General features: G+C 52.5%; 1 protein-coding gene across 3 annotated transcripts in view; it reads left to right on the top strand.

Moving 5' to 3' along the window:
* KIF26B (kinesin family member 26B) overlaps positions 1-23,525 on the top strand; it is a 444,934-nt gene that overhangs the window by 402,996 nt on the left and 18,413 nt on the right. For all 3 annotated transcript variants that reach the window (XM_078077887.1, XM_036100240.2, XM_078077888.1), the window contains 2 exons: positions 15,789-15,951; positions 16,758-20,151. In XM_078077887.1, the coding sequence (XP_077934013.1) occupies positions 15,789-15,951; positions 16,758-20,151 (3,557 nt within the window). The remainder of the gene's footprint in view (positions 1-15,788; positions 15,952-16,757; positions 20,152-23,525) is intronic.

The following is a 23,525-nucleotide window of genomic DNA, read 5'->3' as shown; positions in this document are numbered from 1 at the left end:
GGGCGCGCCTTCTCCGTTATGATCTCTCGTTCCGTCACTGCCCCGCTGTTGCCCTCAAACTGGTGGCAACAATGGGCCAGTGCGGTTGGGTTTCCCAGTCAGGGAACCAAATGTTACGGAACCTGGACTTGATCGCCCAACAGAAGAACCAAGTGGCACCCAGAGATCTTGAAGAACAGGAGGTTTGTTTAATGCCCACGGGCTCAGAGAAGAGTGATCTCCAAAGGTCTGAGCCCCGAGCACAAACAAAGGGGGCAATTTATACACTTCTACTTCTGCACACTTGGCACTCTTGGCGCATGCGTGAAGGGGGGCAGGGAGAGGAACCCGGATTGGCCCACCCGGGAAGCAGAGCAGGGAGAAGAACCCAGAAGAGCCTGGGGGCAGGGGCTGGGACTCCCTCGCTGGCTCGGTCGGCCAGCTTAGGACACAGATTTTTTTTCTTACCGATAATACTTTGTTTTTAAAGAACGAAAAATCCACAACAACGTAACCTGGGAGGACGCAGGGTAACGGGCATAAACGGAGACTTTTGTGGGGAAACCGGAGGCTGTGATCAGCCTTGCAGAGCAGGGGCGCATTGCATTTGTGTTTGCAACCCCAGGGTGCACAGAGGGCCCACTTCGGCCCTCAGTTCTTCACGAATGCTGGTTGGCTGAACTACCTCCCAGCAAGCCGAATGGTCTGAATAAGATTTTTTGGTGTTAGCACAAAGGAACATGGATGGGGCAGCTCCAGGCTTCATAACAAGACCCTCTGCATCAGCACGTGGGGAGACGCCCCCTCTGCTGACCTTCACCTGCCAGGTGGGAGATCCCTGGGTTCTATTGTGGAACATCTGTTCTACAAGCCAGGGGTACTGACCTTGACTCCATAACCTGGTTGTATCAGCCTGTTTAACCCATACACGCTGCTGACACCACACATTTTCACTCTGGAGACCCTCATTCTGTACAGCATCAACCTCAGAAAAGCCATGGGATCATGACATGGACACAACTGACAGATGGGCCGACTTGACTTGGCCAGAGTCTTGTTGAAGATGAGGGCTTCTTGGTGGTTCTGGCTGTTCCTCTTTGGGGAATGTTGTACCTGAGTGTAAATGTCCCTCCTGTGATCCGTCCTCGAAGGCGGTGGGCCACGTACACCTGAGCAGACCACAGCATGTCCTCTGGAATGCTCTGGGAGAGTTGCCCTGCCATCACATGGGGAAGACCATGAGCCTTCTGCCTGGCACTCAGTCCATCCAAGGCGGTGGCATCTGCCCTGGTTTTCGTCTGACTGTGGCTCCTATGAGGAAAAGGCAAACGTAGTGCCTTGGAGTTAGGAAGCTTGGTGAGGAGGCCTCTTTTGTTGAGGAGGTACTCATTTGATATTTATAAAAAAGCAACTCTATGCTGGATACTGTGTTGGGCCCTAGATGTGTAGAAAGAAAAGAAGTGATCTCTGACCATCTTACGCAGTTCTTCAAGAAGTAGGCATCCTCCGTGGTATGTGACCCACTGAGAGCCCTTCATAGCACTTGTGAAAATTTTTGATGTATTGAAATTTTGAAATTTTTGAAATTTTTCTTTAAAAGCAAGCAGGCACAAAGAAGGGGCATAGAAGATGTGATGAACTCCTAATTTGCAAGCTTCTTGTCACTGGTGGGATTTGAGAAGCTGCCCAGTTAAGGATCTTGTGGGATATCGGTGATTTGGTTCTGAACTCAAACCACATTAACCCCATGTAAGAAATGAACAGCCATTTGCCATTAGATGTATCAACTTAAAAGATATAACTGTTGTTCCACAATAGACTTTTTTTTTCAAACAAAATAATTATCACTGGAAAACTTGAATCAGCTTCGTTCTTTTTCAAGAAATGTGCAATTTCTTCATGTCGTTCCCCATTAAAATTTTGCAGACTCTCTCTCAAATTATTAAATGTTTGCATTGCAGCCTCAGTGTAACATCTTATTTTCAGACATGCACCAGTAATGGAAACCATTCTCAAACTTAATTTCCTTTTAATTCCTTCCAATTACTATGCCCTGCTCTTAGTGCCAAGAGCCAATCCCGTTAGTACATTTTGCAAAGACTGTGGGATCATGTTTCTTTAAGCCATATATGAGACCCGGAAGGCATTCTAACAGAGTTGCCCTCATCATCTCCTGAAAGTTGGTTTTACGTGGTTTCAAAAGAAGTTTAGCCCTGGGCAGTCTGGCACATGTGTTTAACAACAGTCTTTCAAGTTTTCCCCAGCTGGTTCCTGGTTAGTGGTCTGCGAGTAACAAGAACCATATTGGACAAAGATCTTCACGAAATTCCACAGGCAATGTTTGGTCACTCTTATTGGCAGGCCTGTCACAGGAAAAGCAACATCGGAAGGTTTTTGAACCACAGGGGCCACAAAATGTGAGTTAAGAATCTAAGAATGTTGAAGTGTTGCTCAAAAATTTTGTGCATCAAAGAACACTATCCAGAGATTGAAACCCCACAGCATGGGAGCAAATCTTTGCAGATCATATCTCTAATATAGGATTCCTACCCACAGTATATAAAGAACTCCTGCCATTCAACAACAACAGCAAAAATTCAGTTTGCTTCACAAATAGGCAGAGGACCTGCATAGACATTTTTGCAGAGAAGACATACAGATGGCCAACAAGCACACGAAAAGATGTTCTGCATCATTAGCCAATAGAGAAATGCAAACAAAACCACAGTGAAATGCCACCTCACATGCGTTAGGAGGGCTGTTATTAAAGAAACAGAAACAAATGTTGGCAATGATGTGGTAAGATTGGCACTGTCATGCACGGTTGGTGAGTGTAAAATTTGCAGTCGCCCCAAAGACAGCAATTCCTCAAAATGTTTAAAAGAGAATTGCTGTATTATCCCACGATTCCACTCAAAAGCTTCAAAAGCAGCAATTTAAACAGATACTTGTTCACAGCAGCTTTCTTCACATTAATCCACAGGTGGGAACTTTCCAAGTGCCCATCAGTATATGAACAGAAAACACAATATGGTATGTCCAGGCACTAGAATAGTATTCAGCTCAACTGGATACTTGAAATGACTAAAATAGTAAATTTCATGTTGTATATATTTCGCTACAATAAAAAAGAAGAGAAGGAAAGACAGGTGATTTCCAAGGACACAAAGTCCCTGGGAGTTGCTGGGACAGATTTTTCCTTTCCTTTATTTATTTTTTTGTTGGGGGGGGAGATAATTAGTGGGTTAGTGAATGGAGCTGAATGTGAAAGAATTTCCATAGGATCAAAGTAAACAGCATCCTAGACTGAGCTCCTGGGATGCATTCAGTGCTGGAGAGACACTAAAGTCCACACTTGCTCAAGGAGCTGTGGGTAGTGGGATGGCCGGAGTCCACCTGCTGGGAGGCATCTAGAGTATTTCCCAGCATCCTCCTCACTCTATCCAGCTCCAGATCCCAAGCCGCCAAATCATCTCCATGGTCATCTTTTATATGATGAGGAGGAGGTCTCCTAGACTGTCGGTCAATGAAGTAACAGATGGATTGGAACCACAGTCATGCCCATCTGCAGCCCATCTGGCCGGTGCCCACGTCCCCCATCTTGGTGAATAATGGATTTTGTGGCAATGGCGCTTCACCCTTCCTCCTGGGACAATCTTCAGTGTCCCCAGCTGAGTCTTGGCAAGGCCATTGGTCCGGGACAGGGGCAGGGGTGGAAGGAGAGGGCAGCGAATGGCTTGTCCTGACCTCGACAGTCAGAATCCTGTTTGAAGCTCCATGCTGGTGACTTGAAGGAAAAGCCACTGCACAGGGAGAGACGCAAGCTCAATCACAGGACGGGACATGTTTAATCATCTAATCCATCCTCCCAAGAACTGGGCTGAATCCTTTCCGTTGGGGTGATATTCAGTACCGCTGACCTCGAATAATGAGCCAGCTTATGTCATCTCTCCTGGAAGGTTGTCCTACAACACAGGGGTGCCCACTGATGGGCAGTCCGATTGACCAAAGTGAGATTGAACTTCCCTGCCTTTTGTGTGCACAAGATCAGAACACTGTCAAGGGAATGCAAATGACATGACTGCTCAGGGCTCAGATTTGCATTTCCTCTATTTATTTTGAGAGACAGCAAGCATGGAATGGGCTAAATTGAACTCTGGAGACTGGAGATAGTCATGATTATAACCCAGTGTTAGCATTAAGCCCAGACCCTTTGGCTAATGCCATTTGACCTCTTTCTAGCCTTTCCAAGGAATGTGGTTCAAGAGGGACTCACCTGGGTTTCCAGCGCTGGAGAATAAAAGCCCCATAATTCACCCAGGACCCACACTGCTCTGTTATCTTAGGGTTTTGCTTAGAGAAGTTGGTCAAGAAAGTAGGTGAAACCATTCCAGATGCTTCCCTGCCATTTTTTTTCTTTTGAAAAAACTCTGTTTACACTTCCAGATTTTCAAAGCCCAAATTGTACACAGTTCTAATGTCAACCCTGAGGGACAGCCACAGACTAAGCTCTAGAGAGGTGCCATCAAAATGCCACTTAGGCATGTACTTCCTCCTATATGTTTCCTACCTGAAACAAACATCACAACTCATGGAAAAGCATAGGGAAATTCTTAAAATGTCGGTGTATTGCTAAGGTGACACAGGAAGTGGGGAATGGTGTAGCAGGAAGGCAGTGGGAAAGATTTAAGAGAAGGCACTAGGCAAGAGTAGGATTCCATTATGTCAAGAACTCCTTTTGTAACCTTCGTTTACTCTCTGAGAATTCTTTAAAAATCCACGGAGAAGGACAGGAGTGAGCAGGTACTGGGAGGGGCTCTCTATCACCATGGCAACATGACTCTTGCTGCCATCTCTGTCACCCATCGGTGCCTAACTCACTTTTGGATTACCCCAGAGATCGCTGACCTTGGAATTAATGCATGCTCGCAAACCTGAGGATGATCAGCACTTGAAGAACAGCAAAGTTTCTGCACAGTACAGTGAGCTCATCTTTACCCAGAGGATGTGTAAATAGTTATAATGCAACATAATTGAGATGTTTCCTCATCCCTCCCCCAGTAAAGCTGTCCTCCACGGCTGTTGTGGTTCTATAAAACGTGACTGGACTATAGAAATGTCTTCACATCAATAACTAATAATGGCTGAGGCCAAAGGAATTTTTTTATAGTGAACATACAGGGTTCTATTAGTTTCAGATGTACAATGTAGTGATTCAAAACTTCCATACATCACCCCGTGCTCATCACAAGTGCACTCCTAATCCCCATCACCTGTTTCCCCCATCCCCCCATCTCCCCTCCGCCCCCCCCCCGCCCCATAACCACCAGTCTGTTCTCTAGAGTTAAGAATCTGTTTTTTGGTTTGTGTCCTTTTTTTATTTGTTTTGATTCTTAAATTCCACATATGCATGAAATCATATGGTATTTCTTTCTCTGTTTGACTTATTTCACTTAGCATTATACCCTCCAGCTCCACCTTTGTGGTTGCAGATGGCAAGATTTCATTTCTTTTATGGCTGAATAATATTCCACCGTATATATAGACCACTTCTTTTTATCCGTTCATCTACGATGGACACTTGGGCTGCTTCCATCACTTGTGAGGCCAAATGAATTTTAAAAAGGAAGTGAAACTTCATGAGGCGCCTGGGTGGCTCAGTTGATTAAGTGTCTGCCTTGGGCTTGGGTCATGATCCTGGGGTCCTAAGATCAAGCCCCGAGTCAGGCTCCTTGCTCCGCTAGAAGCCTGCTTCACCCTCTCCCTCTGCCCCCTACTCGTGGTTGCTCTTTCTAGTGCATGCTCGCTCACTCTCAAATAATAAAATCTTTAAAAAAAAAAATAAACTGCAGTAAATGATAGAAACATTATTACTCCTAATCTGGTCCTGCAGGTGGATTAAAGAATGAGCATGCATCTATCACAGATCAGTCTGCATGTTTAGGAAATGCAGAAGATCTTGTTATTGACTCATTAAGCACCTCTTGATAGCATCTTAAGCCTCATTAGCATACACAATTTTTGGCAATCTGGGAATTCAGGGGAAACCTTTGGGCCTACTTCCTATTTGTCTGTAAGGTCTACTAATTTGCCTTCTGGGCTATTGTTTTTAGTTTTCGTTTTGTCTTATTTTTCGTCCAAGTGATGATGACATTCTTAGCTCCCAATCATGCTAAACAAAGTAAAAATAGATATAAGATCTTTTCCCTTCTGTCCTAGAGCTAATATGTCATAACATGTCCAAGTTACTATAAAGAAAGGTCCCAATGAAAAGAAAGATCAAAATAAAAGAACAGCTCCTACCCAAAGGTTCTCAGGATCGTGTTGAAAAAAGCGAGCTGGCATTAGCCACACTGTGGGGTATGAGGGCACAGACTGCCAAGTTGGACTTCTGTAGAGTCCAACTGAAAAGTTAGAAGAGTTCACCTAAGCCACTCCCACTTCTGACACCAACGGCAAGTTTGAAGGGTTCCCAAAACCACCCTCGAGTTTGGTAATTCACTAGGAGGACTCCCAGACTCACTGAAGGTACCCACAGCTGTGATTCGTTACAGAGACAGGATACAGATTAAAACTAGCCCAAGGAAAAGGAACAAAGGAAAAGGAAGCTTCTGTTGTCCTGTCCCGTGCAGTCACAGTGGGTTACCCTTCCAGTGTACATGACAGTACATGCCACCCAAAGGCTCACTTGAGCTTTCGTGTGCAGAGTTTTTATGGGGGCTACATTATATAGGAATGATTGAGTGATTGATTTCCCACATGGTCTCACTCAGTCTGTATGTCAACTGATACAGCATGACCCAAAGTCCCTGACCTAAATCATACAGTTGATCTTTGTGGTGTGGCCAGCCCCCACCCTAAGATGGTCAGGTGTGGCCCCCTGATCTGGGGTAGCCAGTCCCTGCCCTAAACAAAGACCCTCCTAACAGATATGACATAGATTACCTCCCAGAGGCTGAGGGCAAAGGCTAGACCTCTTTGGGCAAAGCCATGTTCTTTACTACACAAGAACTCTGAGCAAAGAGGAAGTGCTGGGTTTAGGGGGGAATAGTATGAGCTTGGATGACCAAATATTTGAGGAGCAATGGAAGGCATGTGGAATATTCCCAAGCAAGAGAACCTATAAGGGAGGATATGATAAATGTCTTTTAAAAATGGGAAGGGCCACTGTGTGCATGAGAATTATTCTTACGCTGTGTTGCCCCTAGAATACAGTGAGTGCCCATGGTTAGATGCCTAAGGAAGATTTAAGTTCAGTATAAGACAGAGCTTTTTGATAATTGAGGCTCTTCAAAAGTATCACACAGGCTGCCCCAGGAGTTGGTAAGTTCTCAGTCATTACAAGTATTCTGGCAGAGAGCAGATCACCTGCTACAGTGGCAATTCTTTTCCAGAAAAGGCAGCGACCCCTGAGAATCCTTCCAACTGTGATACTCTGTGCTTCTAAAAATACTGTTCAACCTGACTCAGAATCATATCCTGGAATCTCTATCCTGTAATTCTTATTGTATGAATTACCTTTAAAATACCTTATGTCATCCCTGTGTGCTATGGCCTTGGAATGAATGTACATTTTCCTGAGCAGAACCAAGAATATCTAGAGCAATTCAGATTCTACTAATTCTGAGTGGTCAGCAACTTAGACTGGATGGAAGTTTTTCCTTGCTCTAGATGAGGAGGCTTGAGTTGTTTAAAAAGTGAATAATGTAAAAAAAAGTTTTCATGGAACACGTTTAGCTTCTGAAAGTGAACCCATGTGTTACGATCAGTTTAGTCATTGCAAATATGTCTTTTTTTTAAAAAAAAGATTTTATTTATTTATTTGAGAGAGAGAGAGAGAGCAGGGGGAGGGGAAGAGGGAGAGAGAATTCTCAAGCAGACTCCCTACTGAGTGCAGAGCCTGACACAGGGCTCGATCTCTCGACCCTGAGATCATGACCTGAGTGGAAATCAAAAGCCAGATGCTTAACCGACTGAGCCACACAGGCGCCCCACAAGTATGTCTTATTACATGAGTTTGAAGCAGATTAGTTAGGATTTTAACTGGAAACCTTCTGATACCTTTATCTTTTTTTTTTTTTTTTTGAAGATTTTATTTATTTATTTGACAGAGAGAGACATAGCGAGAGAGGGAACACAAGCAGGGGGAGTGGGAGAGGGAGAAGCAGGCTTCCCGCAGAGCAGGGAGCCCGACGTGGGACTCGATCCCAGGACTCTGGGATCATGACCTGAGCCGAAGGCAGTCGCTTAACCAACTGAGCCACCCAGGCGCCCTGATACCTTTATCTTAAAATATTCTGCCAAGACTATTCACTGTTTACAGTTTACAGGTGGTCTTTCTCATGAAGCAGGTGGAATTAATGTGAATTTTATCTTATTCAGATAAATGGAACACTGATATCCAGGATTAAATGGATTTGTGCAGCCCGGATTTCCTTAGATTTCGTCTTCCTCTGTGTACAGTGGTAAACTATTAGTCATAAAGCAGGTTTCATTGGCCCCAGCCCATATATGCAATGCAAACCCTTTAGCTTGCATGAACTGGTTTTCCATCCAGATATTTTCCAATGTCCCATTCTCATGAATGCCTGTCACACACCTAGTCCTGCCGGGGACAATGCTGCTTCACTGAAAATAGCAGGCCCCTGTGGGCCACCATCCCTTCTTTCCTGCCTCTCATTGGGCACAGCCAACAAAGCTCTAGAGCCACATGGTGCCAGCCCTGGGTAAGCAGGATGGCATGGGGATGAGGCATTTCTCCCGTGTATGTTTTTTAAAATATTTATTTATTTTGGAGAGAACACACAAGATGGGGGAGGGGAGAGGTAGAGGGAAAGACGGAATCCTCAAGCAGACTCCATGCTGAGTGTGGAGCCTAACACAGGGCTCGATCTCACGACCCTGAGATCATGACCTGAGCTGGAACCAAGAGTTGGACACTCCACCGACTGAGCCACCCAGGTGCACCCCCTCATCTCTCCCATGTATTACCCTGTGTCAGAGGCCTTCCAAAATGGTGCCATTTGTGTCTCAGGGTTCTACGATGTCTAATCAAGAACCTCGTGAGGGAACAATTAGGTTAACCTTGTTCACTCTCTGCAGTTACAGTTTCAGGCCCTCCACCAACAGCAGGTCTCAGGTTAAGCAAGGCACGAACTCAGACCAGGTGCCATATTGGTTGGGTCACCGAGACTGGTCCTTCAGCTGGCACTGGGTGGCTCTCCACAGGGTCCTTCTCTAAGCTCTCCCCTGATGAGGGAAGTCACCACCTCTCAGCTAAATGCTGGTGCTTCTAGACGCACCTCTAACACACGTGTGGGTATCAGGGTCCCTGTCCCATCTGAGAGCTGTACTCCTCTGTCCAGTTTGCCTTATTACACATCCTGCTCCCCGGCGTCCCACAACGGACACCTGCTTATGCCGTCGGCAGCACAAAGGGAACAATATCTGAACCACTCTAACTTCGTGTAACTTCTTTTGAAAATGCCATTAGGATAGCATGGCTCATACCAAGCTTTTGGTTCTTTTGTAGCAACCAGAACCAGATCATTCATGCCTTGAAATGTTGGCACCCTCGAGGGGAACATTGCCAAGAAAAGGCCGTCCTGCGGAGCAGATGGTTTCCCTAAAGAGAAGGCATACCAAGTCTTCTCCCAAAAGTGCGTGTGTCTGTGCCACAATCATGAGAAGGGGGTCACCAAGTCCCTTACAGATAAATAAACTCAAGGGAAGTTCTTTTCCCCTGTGGATGTACGTATTTCAGTCTGTCAGCTCAACAATGTCACAAAGACATCTGCTTGGGACCTAGAAGACAGGACGAGAACTGCCCTCATCCAGGAGCACCCTGGTCTCCAGTACTTGGGCTGGCATCAGGAGTCACTGGTGACCCCTTGGGTGACAGTAGGAAAAGATGTTCACAGGCCAATGGGGTGTGAATAGGAAGGAGGCAGCGGGAGAGAGTGCATAGAGTACCATTTGAGTGGCCAAAACTAGGTCAAGTTCATGACATTAACCTACCTCTTCTTTTCCATTCTGTCCCTGCTTCCTTTTCACTGTCCTCTCTCCTCCTGGTAGTTGGTGCGTGGATGCAGGGGCCTGGGGGCAGGGCTGCAGGGTCAGAACTCTCGTGGCTGACTTGAGACCTAGCCACTCTCACCCAGCACGTCAAGCTGCCTGTCTCAGGCTCTACAGCACATTTCGGCAGTTTCCGGGTAACATGGGTAGAAAACGGGATGGTTTCTAGAATGCAGTGTGGCTCCAGGGCCATATCCTTAAGAACTCGAGGGATGCCGATGTTTTCTTGGCATTGAAATATTGTTACCTTGATCTGGGATATCTGATGCCTCCCAGAATTTCGCATGTGTGGTTTCCATTCTCGGATACTGATGGCACAACACTTGTAGAAAAACACTCTCCTGATTCTGAAGAAGAGCCTGCCTATGCACATGCAGGGTGGGTGCCCATGTGCCTGAGTTTGGGGTTTGTAGGTCTGCTGTGGTCCTAGCCGCCCACAGGAGGTTTTCTCTTGCAAATTGTTCTGGAGCTTAGTTAGTTTTCTGGATTAACGAAGCTCCTTTCTTTCCACATTGTATTGAGAATTATTACGAATTGACAGGAGTGGACATCTACAGACTCGCTCATGAGAAGCAGAGTCGAAGGGAGGGCGCCCCGGGGGGCTGTGGGCAGGCTGCCTGACATGGTGATTCAGAGCTCACCACCTCTGTCTCCTTCACAAGGACTTGGTTCACAGATGCCCCACTTGGTACCTCCAGGGTTCTATCACCGCCTTTCTGGAAAAGAAGGCTACTTCGCGCTGCTCATGAAAGGAATGGCCTTCTTCGTGTGCCGTGACCTGGCCGGCACCGCCGTGTGACACGGAAAGCTTGTGTTTCAGCAGAACCCCGAACGGTCTCGCCATCTGGGAGGGCTTGGGAGGGTTTCCTCCCCCGAGGGTCCTCATACAACGCGCTGCAGATTCCAAACCACCCTTTCCAAAAGGAATTTAGAGTTTTGTGGGGTGTTTGGGGCAAATAAATGTCAGCCACATAGGAGAACCGAGCCCAGGTGACTGTGCTGTCACCATGGAGGTGAGGGTGTGTCTAGAAGTCGGGGAGTTACGGTGACGAGGGGGACAGCCCTCAGCCTCGGAGGGGGGGTCTTTGCTTATCACGTGCAGTGTTAGATGTGCCATTGGCGTTAACAAATGATGTCGTCATGTGTGTGCCTCGCTGGGTAGCCGGCTCTGTGATTACGACCTTGTCCCTCCTCCCTGCCCTGTCCCTGTCCCTGCACCTTGCATCCAGTCAGCGCATGCTCACTATGCGCTTCTTGAATGAGCCGCTGCTGACGTGAGTGAATGAGTGTGCGCAGCCTCACAGCCCCTTAGGAAGGGCAGGCTCTGCTTCTGTGTGTGATAGGAGGTGATTTGGGCAGTTGCCCGTAGCTGTGTCCTGGTGCTCGAGTGATTTCTGAAGCTCAGGATTTGCTCCTCTGCCGGTTTCTGTTTGGCAAAAGATGATTGAATAGCGAGGAAATCACCACCCACCTTTGTGCTCTGGTTGGTGACTCTTTGGCGCTGTGTCTGGGATGAGACCATGCTATGTCATTACTCTCGGACACAGGGCAAAAACAACAACAACAACAAAACAAAACAAACACCCTTTTTCCGTAAAGGCCCAGATAGGAGACATTTGTGGCTTTGTGGGCCACACAGGCTCTGTCGTAACCACTCAGCTCTGCTGTCGTGGCACCAAAGCAGACAGAGCCAGTATGTTAATAGGTATGGCTGTGTTCCAATAAAACTTTATTTATAAAAGCAGGTGGTGGTCCGGCTTTGGCCTGCAAGTCCTGGTTTGTCAGCCCATGTACGTGCTCATCATGCTTTAATTTTAACATTATCACTATGAACATTTGTTCATGATCCTGTTCTTGCTGTGTCTAAGAAAAAGTCGACTTGTTTTAAAAAACAAGACATTTTTCCAAAATTTTTAAAAGATGTGTGCTGTTTGGGGTGGGAGGGAGGTGGAATATGTGTGCATGGAACGTGGCTGCTTCAAAGGGGGCATGGTCCTTCCCCAGCCCCGCCAGCTCTGCTGTCACTGGCCCCCTCCTGCCCCAGCTGTCCTGTCCAGCCAGGACCCCTCCCACGTAGCCCCCGAGTCCCTAAAACCCTCCTCCAGCCTGGCCCTGGGGCTTGGGGGCTGCTAGTCCCACACCTGCGAGCTTCTCTTCCTCTTGCCTCAGCCTGGATGCAGAGGCGCGGACCGAATCTCTGCTGGCTTTTGCCCTAGAAACTCTTTTGAATCTTTATTTTCCTACCAAAGACACTGAGTGAAATCTACAGTTTTCAGCCTTTAGTACCCTGCCCCTTCTTTCACCTTCCCTCCCCAACTTAACTGTCTTTGTTCCAAGTTAAAAGATCGTCACAAGGTGGAAAAAACCCAAAGCTTTATAGCCACCATTTTTCATTCCCATAAGAGGATGTTTGAGAGTCTAGAGAGGCCCGTGTGAAGGAGTCTTGCTCGTGGTTTTACTGGCTTTCCTCGAGGAGAGCTAAAATGCCGGTTGCCAAGCAACACACATGCCCTGGCTTCTTCCAACAATGTGGACTTGAAAAAAACAAATCGTCCTGTGATTGACTCATGAATGGGGAATCAAGTGGAAATGCACTGGGCAGACAGTTTGGTGTGACAACGTTCTGTCTGTTGATTCTGGCCCCTTTGCCTGAGGACTCACACGTGGCCACACAGAGAAGTGAGCAGAGTGTGTCCTCAGCAGCGTTCACCTGATTAACAAGCATTACATGAGGGATTTCAAAGCCTCATCGACCCTCGTCACTTGCGGATTCCATATTTGCGAATTACATTCAAAACCAATGCTAGCGGTGTGTTTGCAGTCATTTGCAGACATGCGTGGTACCCAAACCTTTGAGTGGCTCGATGCACATGTACCCAGCTGAGGTGGGCAAGCCAACACTCTGCCTCCTTGTTTTGCCTCTCTTCCTGTAAACCAGGGCCCTTTGCAGGGTTATTTAGTGCCATGTTGTTTGTATTTGCATGCTTTTTGGTGGTGGTTTTACTGGCCCCCAGCACAGTGGTCCCCAGCACAATGCTGTGGGGGTGTCTGTGTTCCTTGGTGCAAGAAGGCTGGGATGTGCCTTACGGAGAAAATATATATGTTAGAGAAGCTTGGTTCAGGTATGACCAAGGTTGTTGGCATGAGTTCAATGCTAATGAATCAACAAGATGCTTCATCCAGAAAGAGGGGATTCACTGATCTATACATAAGGCTGCTCTAGAAAGTATAAGGTAACCTCTAAAGTGTGTGATGAAGCTATGGGGAAAATGGCTATATTTGTGGATCCATAAGAGGACTGATAAAATTCTTTTTTTAAAAAAGCGGGCTCCTGGGTGGCTCAGTCGTTAAGCATCTGCCTTCAGCTCAGGTCACGATCCCAGGGTCCTGGGATTGAGCCCCCCGTCGGGCTCTCTGCTCTGCGGGAAGCCTGCTTCTCCCTCTCACACCCCCGCCCCCCCACCACTTGTGTTCCCTCTCTCGCTTTCTCTGTCAAATAAATAAAATCTTAAAAAAAAAAAAAAAAAACACAGCGGACAATCTTGTGAGGCTAAAAGCCAAAGAAATTTATGTTCATATTACCCAGAGTCAGGAAAATGTTAAACCGTTCTCAGCTAGTGTTCTATTATAATGAAAGGGTGCATATAATTTATAAAATTTGTAAGAAAGGTATGTTAAATCAGGTGACTTTAACCAGGAACACCTGGAACAGGGTTACGTACTGACCCGTTGCTGGGTGCTGTCCTGGGCAGGGTTCACGACTTCAGCATTCACAGAGACTTAGACGAACATGACCACCACGAACAGTAAGAACGAATGGACTGAAAGGATCACAACTTCACCCTAACGGGATCTGTCATCCACTTGAAGACACGGGAAAAACAAAGCCTGGGACTCGCCCCGATGCTGTGTCGCAGCTCAGCGTGTCCGCCGGGGGTGGGACCGGATTTCCCGTCCAGCCATCACTGGTGGCGTCCCTGATGCGCCTGCTGGAAGTGAAGTGTTGACCGCTAGGCCTGGATCCTCCGGCACACCCCCCTTACCTGTCCTAGTCCATTAAGGGGGCTAGAACGGAATACCACAGACTGGGGAACCGGTGGGGGTGGGGGGCTGAAACCACAGATCTTTATTTCTCTCTGTTCTGGAGAAGTCCAACAAGGCACCGGCAGATCTCGTGTCCCGTGAGAGAGGTTTCCTGGTTCACAGATGGCCACCTTCTTGCGACAGGGGTGAGGGAGCTCCTGCAAGTTCCCTCATTAGAGCCCCATTCCCGTTCATGAGGGCGCCACCCTCATGACCGGTCCCCTCCCAAAGGTCCCACCTCCTAATGGCATCACTCTGGGGGCTAGGTTTCAACCTACGAATTTGAGGGACATAAACAGTCCGTCCAGAACACTCACCTTGCATGACTTTTATCACTAATGACTTCTCTTGAAGGGAAACCCTGCTATATTTTTTAAATTGCCCAGGACCTGAGCCACAGCAAGCCCGGCCTCCCCAATTGATGTCTTAATTGGTTCCAGGTGGAAAGGCAAACGATGGCTTGTCTACTGCGGTCTTCCTCCCTGAAGGCCTGATGCAGGTCACGTGTGAGATGGTTTCCCTGTGTCCGAGGCCTAATCTCTGCTGACAGCAGCCTGCCTCTCACAGCCGGCCTGCTGAGCTGGAAGGCCCCTCTCCAGGGAGCTCTGCGGAGGTGGCTGGCAGACAGCCTGGTGGGGACGCGGGCGTGAGGACAGGACCCTTGCACCTGGCGTCACGAACACGACACAGAGCTGTGCATGCAGGGCACGGGAAACACAGAGGCTGCCTCTGCCCTCGGGATCAGGGAAGGCTCCGGGGTGGAAATGACATCTGGCAGCAGTTGAGGGGATGAGCACTGATGATGATGTAAGCAGAAGCCTTTAAGAGCAAGGCAGGGAGAATGCGGGGACGAGGGTAGGAATGGAAAAACAGGAGTCATTCCTCCAGGTCAGTTTTTGAAGAGCCTGGAAACACCATCTGTGAACTCCCGGGCCTCATTATCACCACTCAGGGCCCCGGCCCTACACGGCGCCTGCAGAGTCTCCAGAGGAGGACTTTCTAGAAAGTCCCGTGTTCCGTGGCTGGCTGGCTGACTGCTTGGGGCGATGTCTGCATTGCCCCACTTGAGATCAGGAATACATACACCTTCTCCTGCATTCCCACTGTGTACAAATACGAGAGTAAGAGACAACGGTAATAAAGCACCTGCAACTCTGCAAACAAACCGCGTACGTTACAAACACGCAGATCTTCCATGCGAGTTCATGGCTGGCAGGCTGCTTTCCCCTGCGGGGACTGCTTGCGTGCAGACACTTGCAGAGAAGGGCCGTGTGTGCAGACAGCCTGGTAATCACTAGCCACAGAGCCGTTCTGTCCTGCTCCTTCCTCTCTTTCTATCCCCAGGTCCCGTTATGCGCAATGTCCTGTGTGCGCGCAGACACACAGGATTACCCAACGGCAGGACAGCAGGGCCCAGGGAGATGTTTTGCATGGAGTCCATCCTTGGGGTTGGAGCCCTAGCTCAGCTGCCAACTACAAATAGCCCCATGCTAAAAAACAACGCTCATTAGTATGCCATTTAAAAACAATGGAAAAAAAAAAAACCCTGCGGCCCACAACAACAAGAGCCACGTAGAGGCCCGAAGTCCCACCCTGACAGCCAGAGTGAAGCCTGGCCCACTAATGCAGCCCTAATTCACTTTGTCCGGCAGAGAGAGCAAGCTCACCATGCTGCTGCGGGAGTCCCTAGGGAACGTGAACTGCCGCACCACCATGATTGCGCACATCTCGGCCGCCGCCGGCAGCTACGCTGAAACCCTGTCCACCATCCAGATCGCCTCGAGGGTCTTGAGGATGAAGAAAAAGAAAACGAAGGTAAGGAGCTCCTGGGAGGTGCACTGGAGGAAGGCGCTTTGGGAGCCCGACCGCGAGCCCCCAGCCCCAGGGGCAGGGGTGTGCGGGGCTGCCCACGCCGTCTGGCGGCCACTCAGGGCGGGAGAGCCATCAGGCCAGCAATGTCCCATTCCCCTGACAGTGGCCGGTCATCCAGCCCGGACCCCTACCCGGGAGTGCTCGGCCCACTTTTAGGCAGTTTGGATGGACTGCTACTCCTTTGCGACGAAGAATTGGCCACGGATGAGAAATATTCCACGTCTCTCTCCCCGCCTTGGTCCCACGTAGGTCAGAACCATGTCCTTCAAGCAGTTGAGCCCACAGGGGGTTGTCAGCTCCCTGCGCGCATGGCCCTACTTCCCTGGCATTTCCGGGAATCGTTTCTGGGCTCCTGGGTTTTGCCGTGTGAACTCTGTGTCTCTGGCTGAGGCCCAGGGTCTGCTGGAACGACCAGCTTGTGTTCTCAGAGGCAAAGCCAGGACAGTTGGTGGCGTGACAAGAATGTGACCCATCAGCCTTCCAGAGGTCAGACGGGGCCTGGGCTGGTCCCCTTTCCTGAGCAGGCTCTGTGCCCGGTGGGCCACACAGGGGCTCCTCTTCCCACAAGAGGCCATGGTGTGCAAGGCTGGGGCACTCCAGCCTGCTGCACCATGAGAAATGGCCCAAGGCAGGGAGGCCAACTGGGGTGGCCTGGGGGGCCTGCCTGGAGTCTGCCTGTGGGTTCACGGAGGGGGCAGTGCATCTTGGGAGAGCTGCCCCTGCTGACCTCCCTCCTCTCTCCCCCACAGTACACGTCGAGCTCCTCCGGCGGGGAGAGCTCCTGTGAAGAAGGCCGGATGCGCAGGCCCACCCAGCTGCGGCCCTTCCAGGCCAGGGCCACGGCGGAGCCGGACTTCCCCAGCCCTCAGCTGCCCAGTGAGCCGGACTACTCCTCCAGCAGCGAGCAGTCCTGCGACACGGTCATCTACATCGGGCCCAACGGCACGGCCCTGTCGGACAAGGAGCTCACAGACAACGAGGGCCCCCCCGACTTCGTCCCCATCGTGCCGGCCCTGCAGAAGGTCCGGGGTGACAGCCGGCCCGCGGAGGCCAGCGGGGCCGTGGCCAGCAAATCGGAAAGGGACTGCTTGAAGTGCAACACGTTTGCCGAGCTGCAGGAGAGACTGGGCTGCATCGACGGCAGTGAAGAGCCCAGTCAGTTTCCTTTTGAAGAGCTGCCTGCCCAGTTTGGGGCAGAGCAGGCCAGCAAGTGTGCCCCGTCAGGCCAGGCGGCCAGGGCAAGCCCACTCTGTGCGTCCGACAGGGAAGATGACGGGTCCGACGGCCAGTCCACCGACAGAGAAGGCACCGCCCCTCCCGCCTCCAAGATGCAGAGAAATCACTCGCCCGGCCCAGCCCCTGCCTCTGGCCCCGCGCCGCCCAGCAGCCCCAGCCCAGCCTCGCCCAGGAGCATCCCAGGCAGCAGCAGCGAGCACAGCGCGGCCAGCCTCCAGAGCAGCCGAGAAAGCCTGAACTCCTGCGGCTTTGTGGAAGGCAAGCCCAGGCCGATGGGCTCCCCGCGGCTGGGCATCGCCAGCCTGTCCAAGACCTCAGAGTACAAGCCGACCAGCTCTCCCTCCCAGAGATGCAAAGTCTACACCCAGAAGGGCGTCCTGCCTTCTCCTGCCCCCCTGCCTCCACTAAGCAAGGGTTCCGGCCTGCTCTCTAGCGAGTCCCTGATGCAGCCTGAGGTGCGCACCCCCCCGGTCGGAATGAGCCCCCAGGTCTTGAAGAAATCCATGTCCGCTGGGAGCGAGGGGTTCCCCGAAAGCCCTGGCGAGGACGAGCCTCAGGCAGTGACTTCCCCGGATTCTAAGAAGGAGATCCTGAGCACCACGCTGGTGACGGTGCAGCAGCCGCTGGAGCTGAACGGTGAGGACGAGCTGGTGTTCACGCTGGTAGAGGAGCTGACCATCAGCGGGGTCCTGGGCGGCGGCCGCCCCACCAGCATCATCAGCTTCAATAGCGACTGCTCCGTGCAGGCCCTGGCCTCGGGTTCCCGGCCCGTCAGCATCATCGGCAGCATCAGCGAGGACCTGGAGTGCTACTCCAGCGTGGCGCCCGTCTCCGAGGTCAGCATCACGCAGTTCCTGCCCCTCCCGAAGCTGACCCTGGACGAGAAGGCCTGCGAGGCCGGGAGCAGACGTTCATCCATCAGCTCCTGGCTGAGCGAGATGAGCGCCGGCAGTGATGGCGAGCAGTCCTGCCACAGTTTCATAGCCCAGACGTGCTTCGGGCACGGGGAAGCCATGGCAGAGCCCCCGGCCTCGGAGCTCGGCGGCAGCATCCAGAACAGTGCCGTGGTGTGTCGGGAGAAGTCCAAGGCGGGCCCCGACAATTTGCTCATCTTGTCTGACGTGGGCGAAGACTCTTTCAACAAGGCGGCCCCCATCAAAGGCTGCAAGATCTCCACGCTGGGCAAGGCCATGGTCACCATCTCCAACACGGCAAATCTGGGCGGCTGCGAGGGCTACATCCCCATGAAGACCAACATTACAGTCTACCCCTGCATCGCCATGAGCCCCCGGCCTGTCCAAGAGCCCGAGGCGTCCATCGCCCCCACCGTCAGCTCAGCGCCCAGAGCAGCGCAGTCCCAGGACAGCAGGGAGACTGGTGCAAAGACAGAGATGAAATTTGAGGACCCTTGGCTAAAACGAGAAGAGGAGGTCAAAAAAGAGAGTGCCTATCCCAGTGAAGAGGGGACTGGGTGTGAGGCTGCCACAGGCCCCCCGAAGCCCGAGGCCAGGGCAGAACAGGACAGGAAGGCCAGCCCCGGGGACAGGCTGAGCAGCAGCAGCGGTGAGGTGTCCGCCTCGCCAGGGAGCGACACCTTCAGAAGGGTGGTGGATGGCTGTGAGATGGCCCTGCCCAGCGCGGCGGCCCAGAGCCCTGTGCACCCCAGCAGGAGCCTCAAGTCAAGCAGCCTGCCCAGGGCTTTCCAGAAGGCCAGCAGACAGGAGGAACTGGGCAGCCTGTTCTACCACTGCGCCGCGGAGACCAACGGGCTGGGCGCGCCACCCTGCAAGGCGACCCCGGAGAGGAAGGTGGCGTCACCCAAGCACGGAGTCCTGGCTCGGCCCAAAGGGACGCCCCCTCTGCCGCCGGTCCGCAAGTCCAGCCTGGACCAGAAGAACCGGGCCAGCCCCCAGCACAGCGCCTGCAGCAGCAGCACCGGCAGCCCCTCGCACCCCTCGCAGCCGCCGGCGCCCTTCCTGGCCGCGTTCCCGGACGAGGCCGGCGGCAGGCTGAAGGAGGCCAGCAGCAGCAGGCTCTTCAGTGCTAAGCTGGAGCAGCTGGCCAGCAGGACCAACTCCCTGGGCCGGGCCACGGTCAGCCATTACGAGTGCCTCTCGCTGGAGAGGGCCGAGAGCCTGTGCGCGGGCAGCTGGCGGGCGCACGCGGGCAAGGACAGCACGATGCCCCGCGCCGGCAGGAGCCCGGGCCGTGGTGGCGCCGCCGGGGCCTCGCCCACCGCCCCGGGCCCCGCGCTGCCCCCCGCCACCTCCGCCGCCGCGTCGCCCAAGGCCGGCCCGTGCAAGATCTCGGCCGTGAGCAAGCTCCTGCTGGCCAGCCCCAAGGCGCGCAGCCTGGCCACCGCCACCACCAAGACGCTCAGCTTCTCCACCAAGTCCCTGCCGCAGTCGGTGGGCCAGAGCCCGGGTCTGGCGGCCAGCGCCAAGCCCACGTCCTGGTCCACGCAGTCCCTGAGCCGCAGCCGCGGCGCCGGGCCCGCCTGCAAGCTGCCGCTGCGCGCCGTCAACGGGCGCATCTCGGAGCTGCTGCAGGGCGGCGGGGGCGCGCGGGGCGCCGACGGGCGCGCGGGGGCGACGGGCGAGGAGCGGCCGGCCGCGCCCCCACTGCCCTCGCCCTACAGCAAGGTGACGCCACCGCGCCGGCCACACCGCTGCAGCAGCGGCCACGGCAGCGACAACAGCAGCGTGCTGAGCGGCGAGCTGCCGCCCGCCATGGGCAAGACGGCCCTGTTCTACCACAGCGGCGGCAGCAGCGGCTACGAGAGCGTGCTGCGCGACAGCGAGGCCACTGGCAGCGCCTCGTCTGCGCACGACTCCACGAGCGACAACAGCAGCTCCGTAGGCGGCCGCTGCCGCAGCCTCAAAGCCCCGAAGAAGCGCTCCAACTCAGGTAGGCGCCTGGCCCTCCAGACGACCCCGCACCCCGAGCCCTGGGCGCCTGAGTGCAGTTCCGGGAGTGGCTGCACCACCGCGCAGCGCTTTCCTAAGCGTCGGGTCACCGTCACTAGCCTCGCAGCCCGACGGCTGCGGGTGCCAAAACGTGGGGCTGCTGGCCCCCCGAGACCCGGCGGCCAGCCTCCCACGGTGGCATGGAGCCCGCTGGTCGCATGGGCTGTGTGCTGTAGAGGCCCTTCCTGCACGTCCCCCAGGCACACTCATGGAAAGTCGCGTATGCACCGCCGCCGTGGCGCCTGCAATGTGCCCCACCCTCTGAACTGATGCGAGCGCGCACATGCGCACACACACAGTGCACCAGCACGATCCCCCCCACACACAGTGCACCAGCACGATCCCCCCCACTCACAGTGCACCAGCACGATCCCCCCACACACACACAGTGCACCAGCACGATCCCCACACACACAGTGCACCAGCACGATACACACACACAGTGCACCAGCACGATCCTCACACCACACAGTGCACCAGCACGATCCCCCCACACACACAGTGCACCAGCACCATCCCCCCACACACACAGTGCACCAGCACGATCCCCACACACACAGTGCACCAGCACGATACACACACACAGGGCACCGGCACGATCCCTCCCACACACAGTGCACCGGCACGATCCCCACACACACACAGGGCACCGGCACGATCCCTCCCACACACAGTGCACCAGCACAGTCCCCACACACAGTGCACCAGCACAGTCCCCACACACAGTGCACCAGCACGATCCCTCCCACACACAGTGCACCGGCACGATCCCCACACACACACAGGGCACCGGCACGATCCCTCCCACACACAGTGCACCAGCACAGTCCCCACACACAGTGCACCAGCACAGTCCCCACACACAGTGCACCAGCACGATCCCTCCCACACACAGTGCACCGGCACGATCCCCACACACACACAGGGCACCGGCACGATCCCTCCCACACACAGTGCACCAGCACAGTCCCCACACACAGTGCACCAGCACGATCCCTCCCACACACAGTGCACCGGCACGATCCCCACACACACACAGGGCACCGGCACGATCCCTCCCACACACAGTGCACCAGCACAGTCCCCACACACAGTGCACCAGCACAGTCCCCACACACAGTGCACCAGCACGATCCCTCCCACACACAGTGCACCAGCACGATCCCTCCCACACACAGTGCACCAGCACGATCCTCACACCACACAGTGCACCAGCACGATACACACACACAGTGCACCAGCACGATACACACGCACACAGTGCACTAGCACGATACACACACGTGCACCAGCACGATCCATATACACACACACACAGTGCACCAGCATGATACACACACACACACACACAGTGCACCAGCATGATCCATATACGCACACACGCACACACACAGTGCACCAGCATGATACACATACCCACAGCACAGCAGCACGATACACACACAAGACACAGTGCATTAGCACAATGCACACACACACAGAGCACACTAACGTGGTACACCAAAGCACCCTGGTGTCCAAAATGCATGCTCTCAGAGAACGTCTTCCATCTCCAGGAATCTCCTATCAAAAGGCAAGTAAAGAGTCCAAAGACTCTAATGAGGTGATAAAGGCCACTGACTTCTGAGTTGGAGTTTAGGGTTACAGGGGACAGGAACTTATGATGGGTGAGGAGGAGGACCCAGGTCAGAGCTGGTGGCCCTGTAGCCATCGGGCAGGTGAAGGCAAACAGCGCGAAGAGAGGCCTGGACGGAGAAACAGAAGGAACGAGGACAATGTGAGCTACTGAGGAATCCCCTGATTCAGCTCCACTCTTTAGGGGCTTCCACAGAAATTTCCCCTCCTTCTTCTTGAGTGAAGGACACATTTTTTAATGAGGCCATCTGACGCAGAGCCCTGTGTGCAGTCTGTGCCTTGGCCAACGTGAGGGGGGCATGGGGTCCTGCCCCCCAGCCTGGCCTTCGCCATCCGTGGCCCTTCCATGGGGCCCTCAGAAACCATGGCCCTACAGAACAGTGGTGCTATGGGCTTATCAGGAAGTAAAAAATGGGGTGAGTCCTCGAAGTGGGGTCTCCCCTTTCCTGCAGCTGCTCCGGCAACTGCCCCACAGGCTTTCTGTCTCGACCATGGGGTTTCTCCTAACACAGGCGAGCACAAGCTCTGGAATGTTCCAACCAGAACATAATGCACATCATAAACTGTTTGTCTGCCTCAAAGAAGTCAACCTTGTAATTCTAGATGCTGTGGTGTAGCTCTCCCCACCTGGGGTACGGAGCTCTATAAAACAGCTGAGCTGATAGCGGCCAGCAGGCTCCGCACCTGCCCGTGCCTGGTGCTGTCTCCTTCCATAAAGTCTGTCCTCGGAGGCTCTCTTGTTGGGTGAGGCTATCGGAGGACACGGTGTAGGATTGAAGCATCAGGCTAGGGGCCAGAGATGGGTTTAACACAGAGTGCCAGGAGAATCGGATGTCTGCGAGCAGGTGCCAGGGATCCAGGGCCCCATGATGGACGTGGCAGTGGAGATAAGCTCCTTTCAGGTTAGGTGACCTTGTCTCTCTTATTTATGGTGATTATTAAGAGAAACGCTGGCTGTCAGACATGATCAGCATAAATCAAAAGCAACTTCTTTAAGAAGCCATAAAACTCCTCAAAGGAAATTCCTAGCTAGATGGCTGGATTGTACAATTCCTGGAGATGTTTGCAGAGGAGACGGGCAGTTATCAGAGATTGCTTTTGAATTTGGAAAATTGTAATGATTTGGTTGAAAAACGAATAAAAATAGATCACAAGGTGGATAACCTTGACCTCTGAGTGCTTTGGAGTGTGTAGCATGAGAAACAACCAAATGTCATTAAGGTCACCTTATGGGTCCCATTCCTGGAGACCCATGTTGGTGGAAAGTACATGGAAAGTGCCAGAGTGTGGTGTAGTGAGAAGACTGACCTGGAGAGCAGGAGACTTGGGCTCTTGGGCTGTGGCCTTCAGGGAATAACTACCCTCTCTGGGCTCACATAAAAGTAAAATGAAGGGGTTGGTAGAGCACCAACACGGTCTCTCTGATGTTCACATCATAGGAAACAATGCAGATAACATAACGAATGTTGGTGGTCATATGACTTCCTTTCCATAAGACGATCCACAGTCCATGGGATTTCTTTTATTAAATCTTGATCCGTCCCCCTCTTCTGTGCTCTTAGAGCTCGCTGACACATAAGGTTCGAGCGTGGTGGGGAGGGACGGGCAGCATCGAAGACGAGGCCACTGTAAGAGGTTTGTCATCTAATTGGAGACAAAGCAGGAGAAGCATGGAGCAGA

This window comes from Halichoerus grypus, chromosome 7 (assembly GCF_964656455.1).
Source record: "Halichoerus grypus chromosome 7, mHalGry1.hap1.1, whole genome shotgun sequence".
Classification (NCBI taxonomy): domain Eukaryota; kingdom Metazoa; phylum Chordata; class Mammalia; order Carnivora; family Phocidae; genus Halichoerus; species Halichoerus grypus.
The sequence above is the reverse complement of the archived record's forward strand: the minus strand, read 5'-3'. Positions and strand labels throughout refer to the sequence as shown.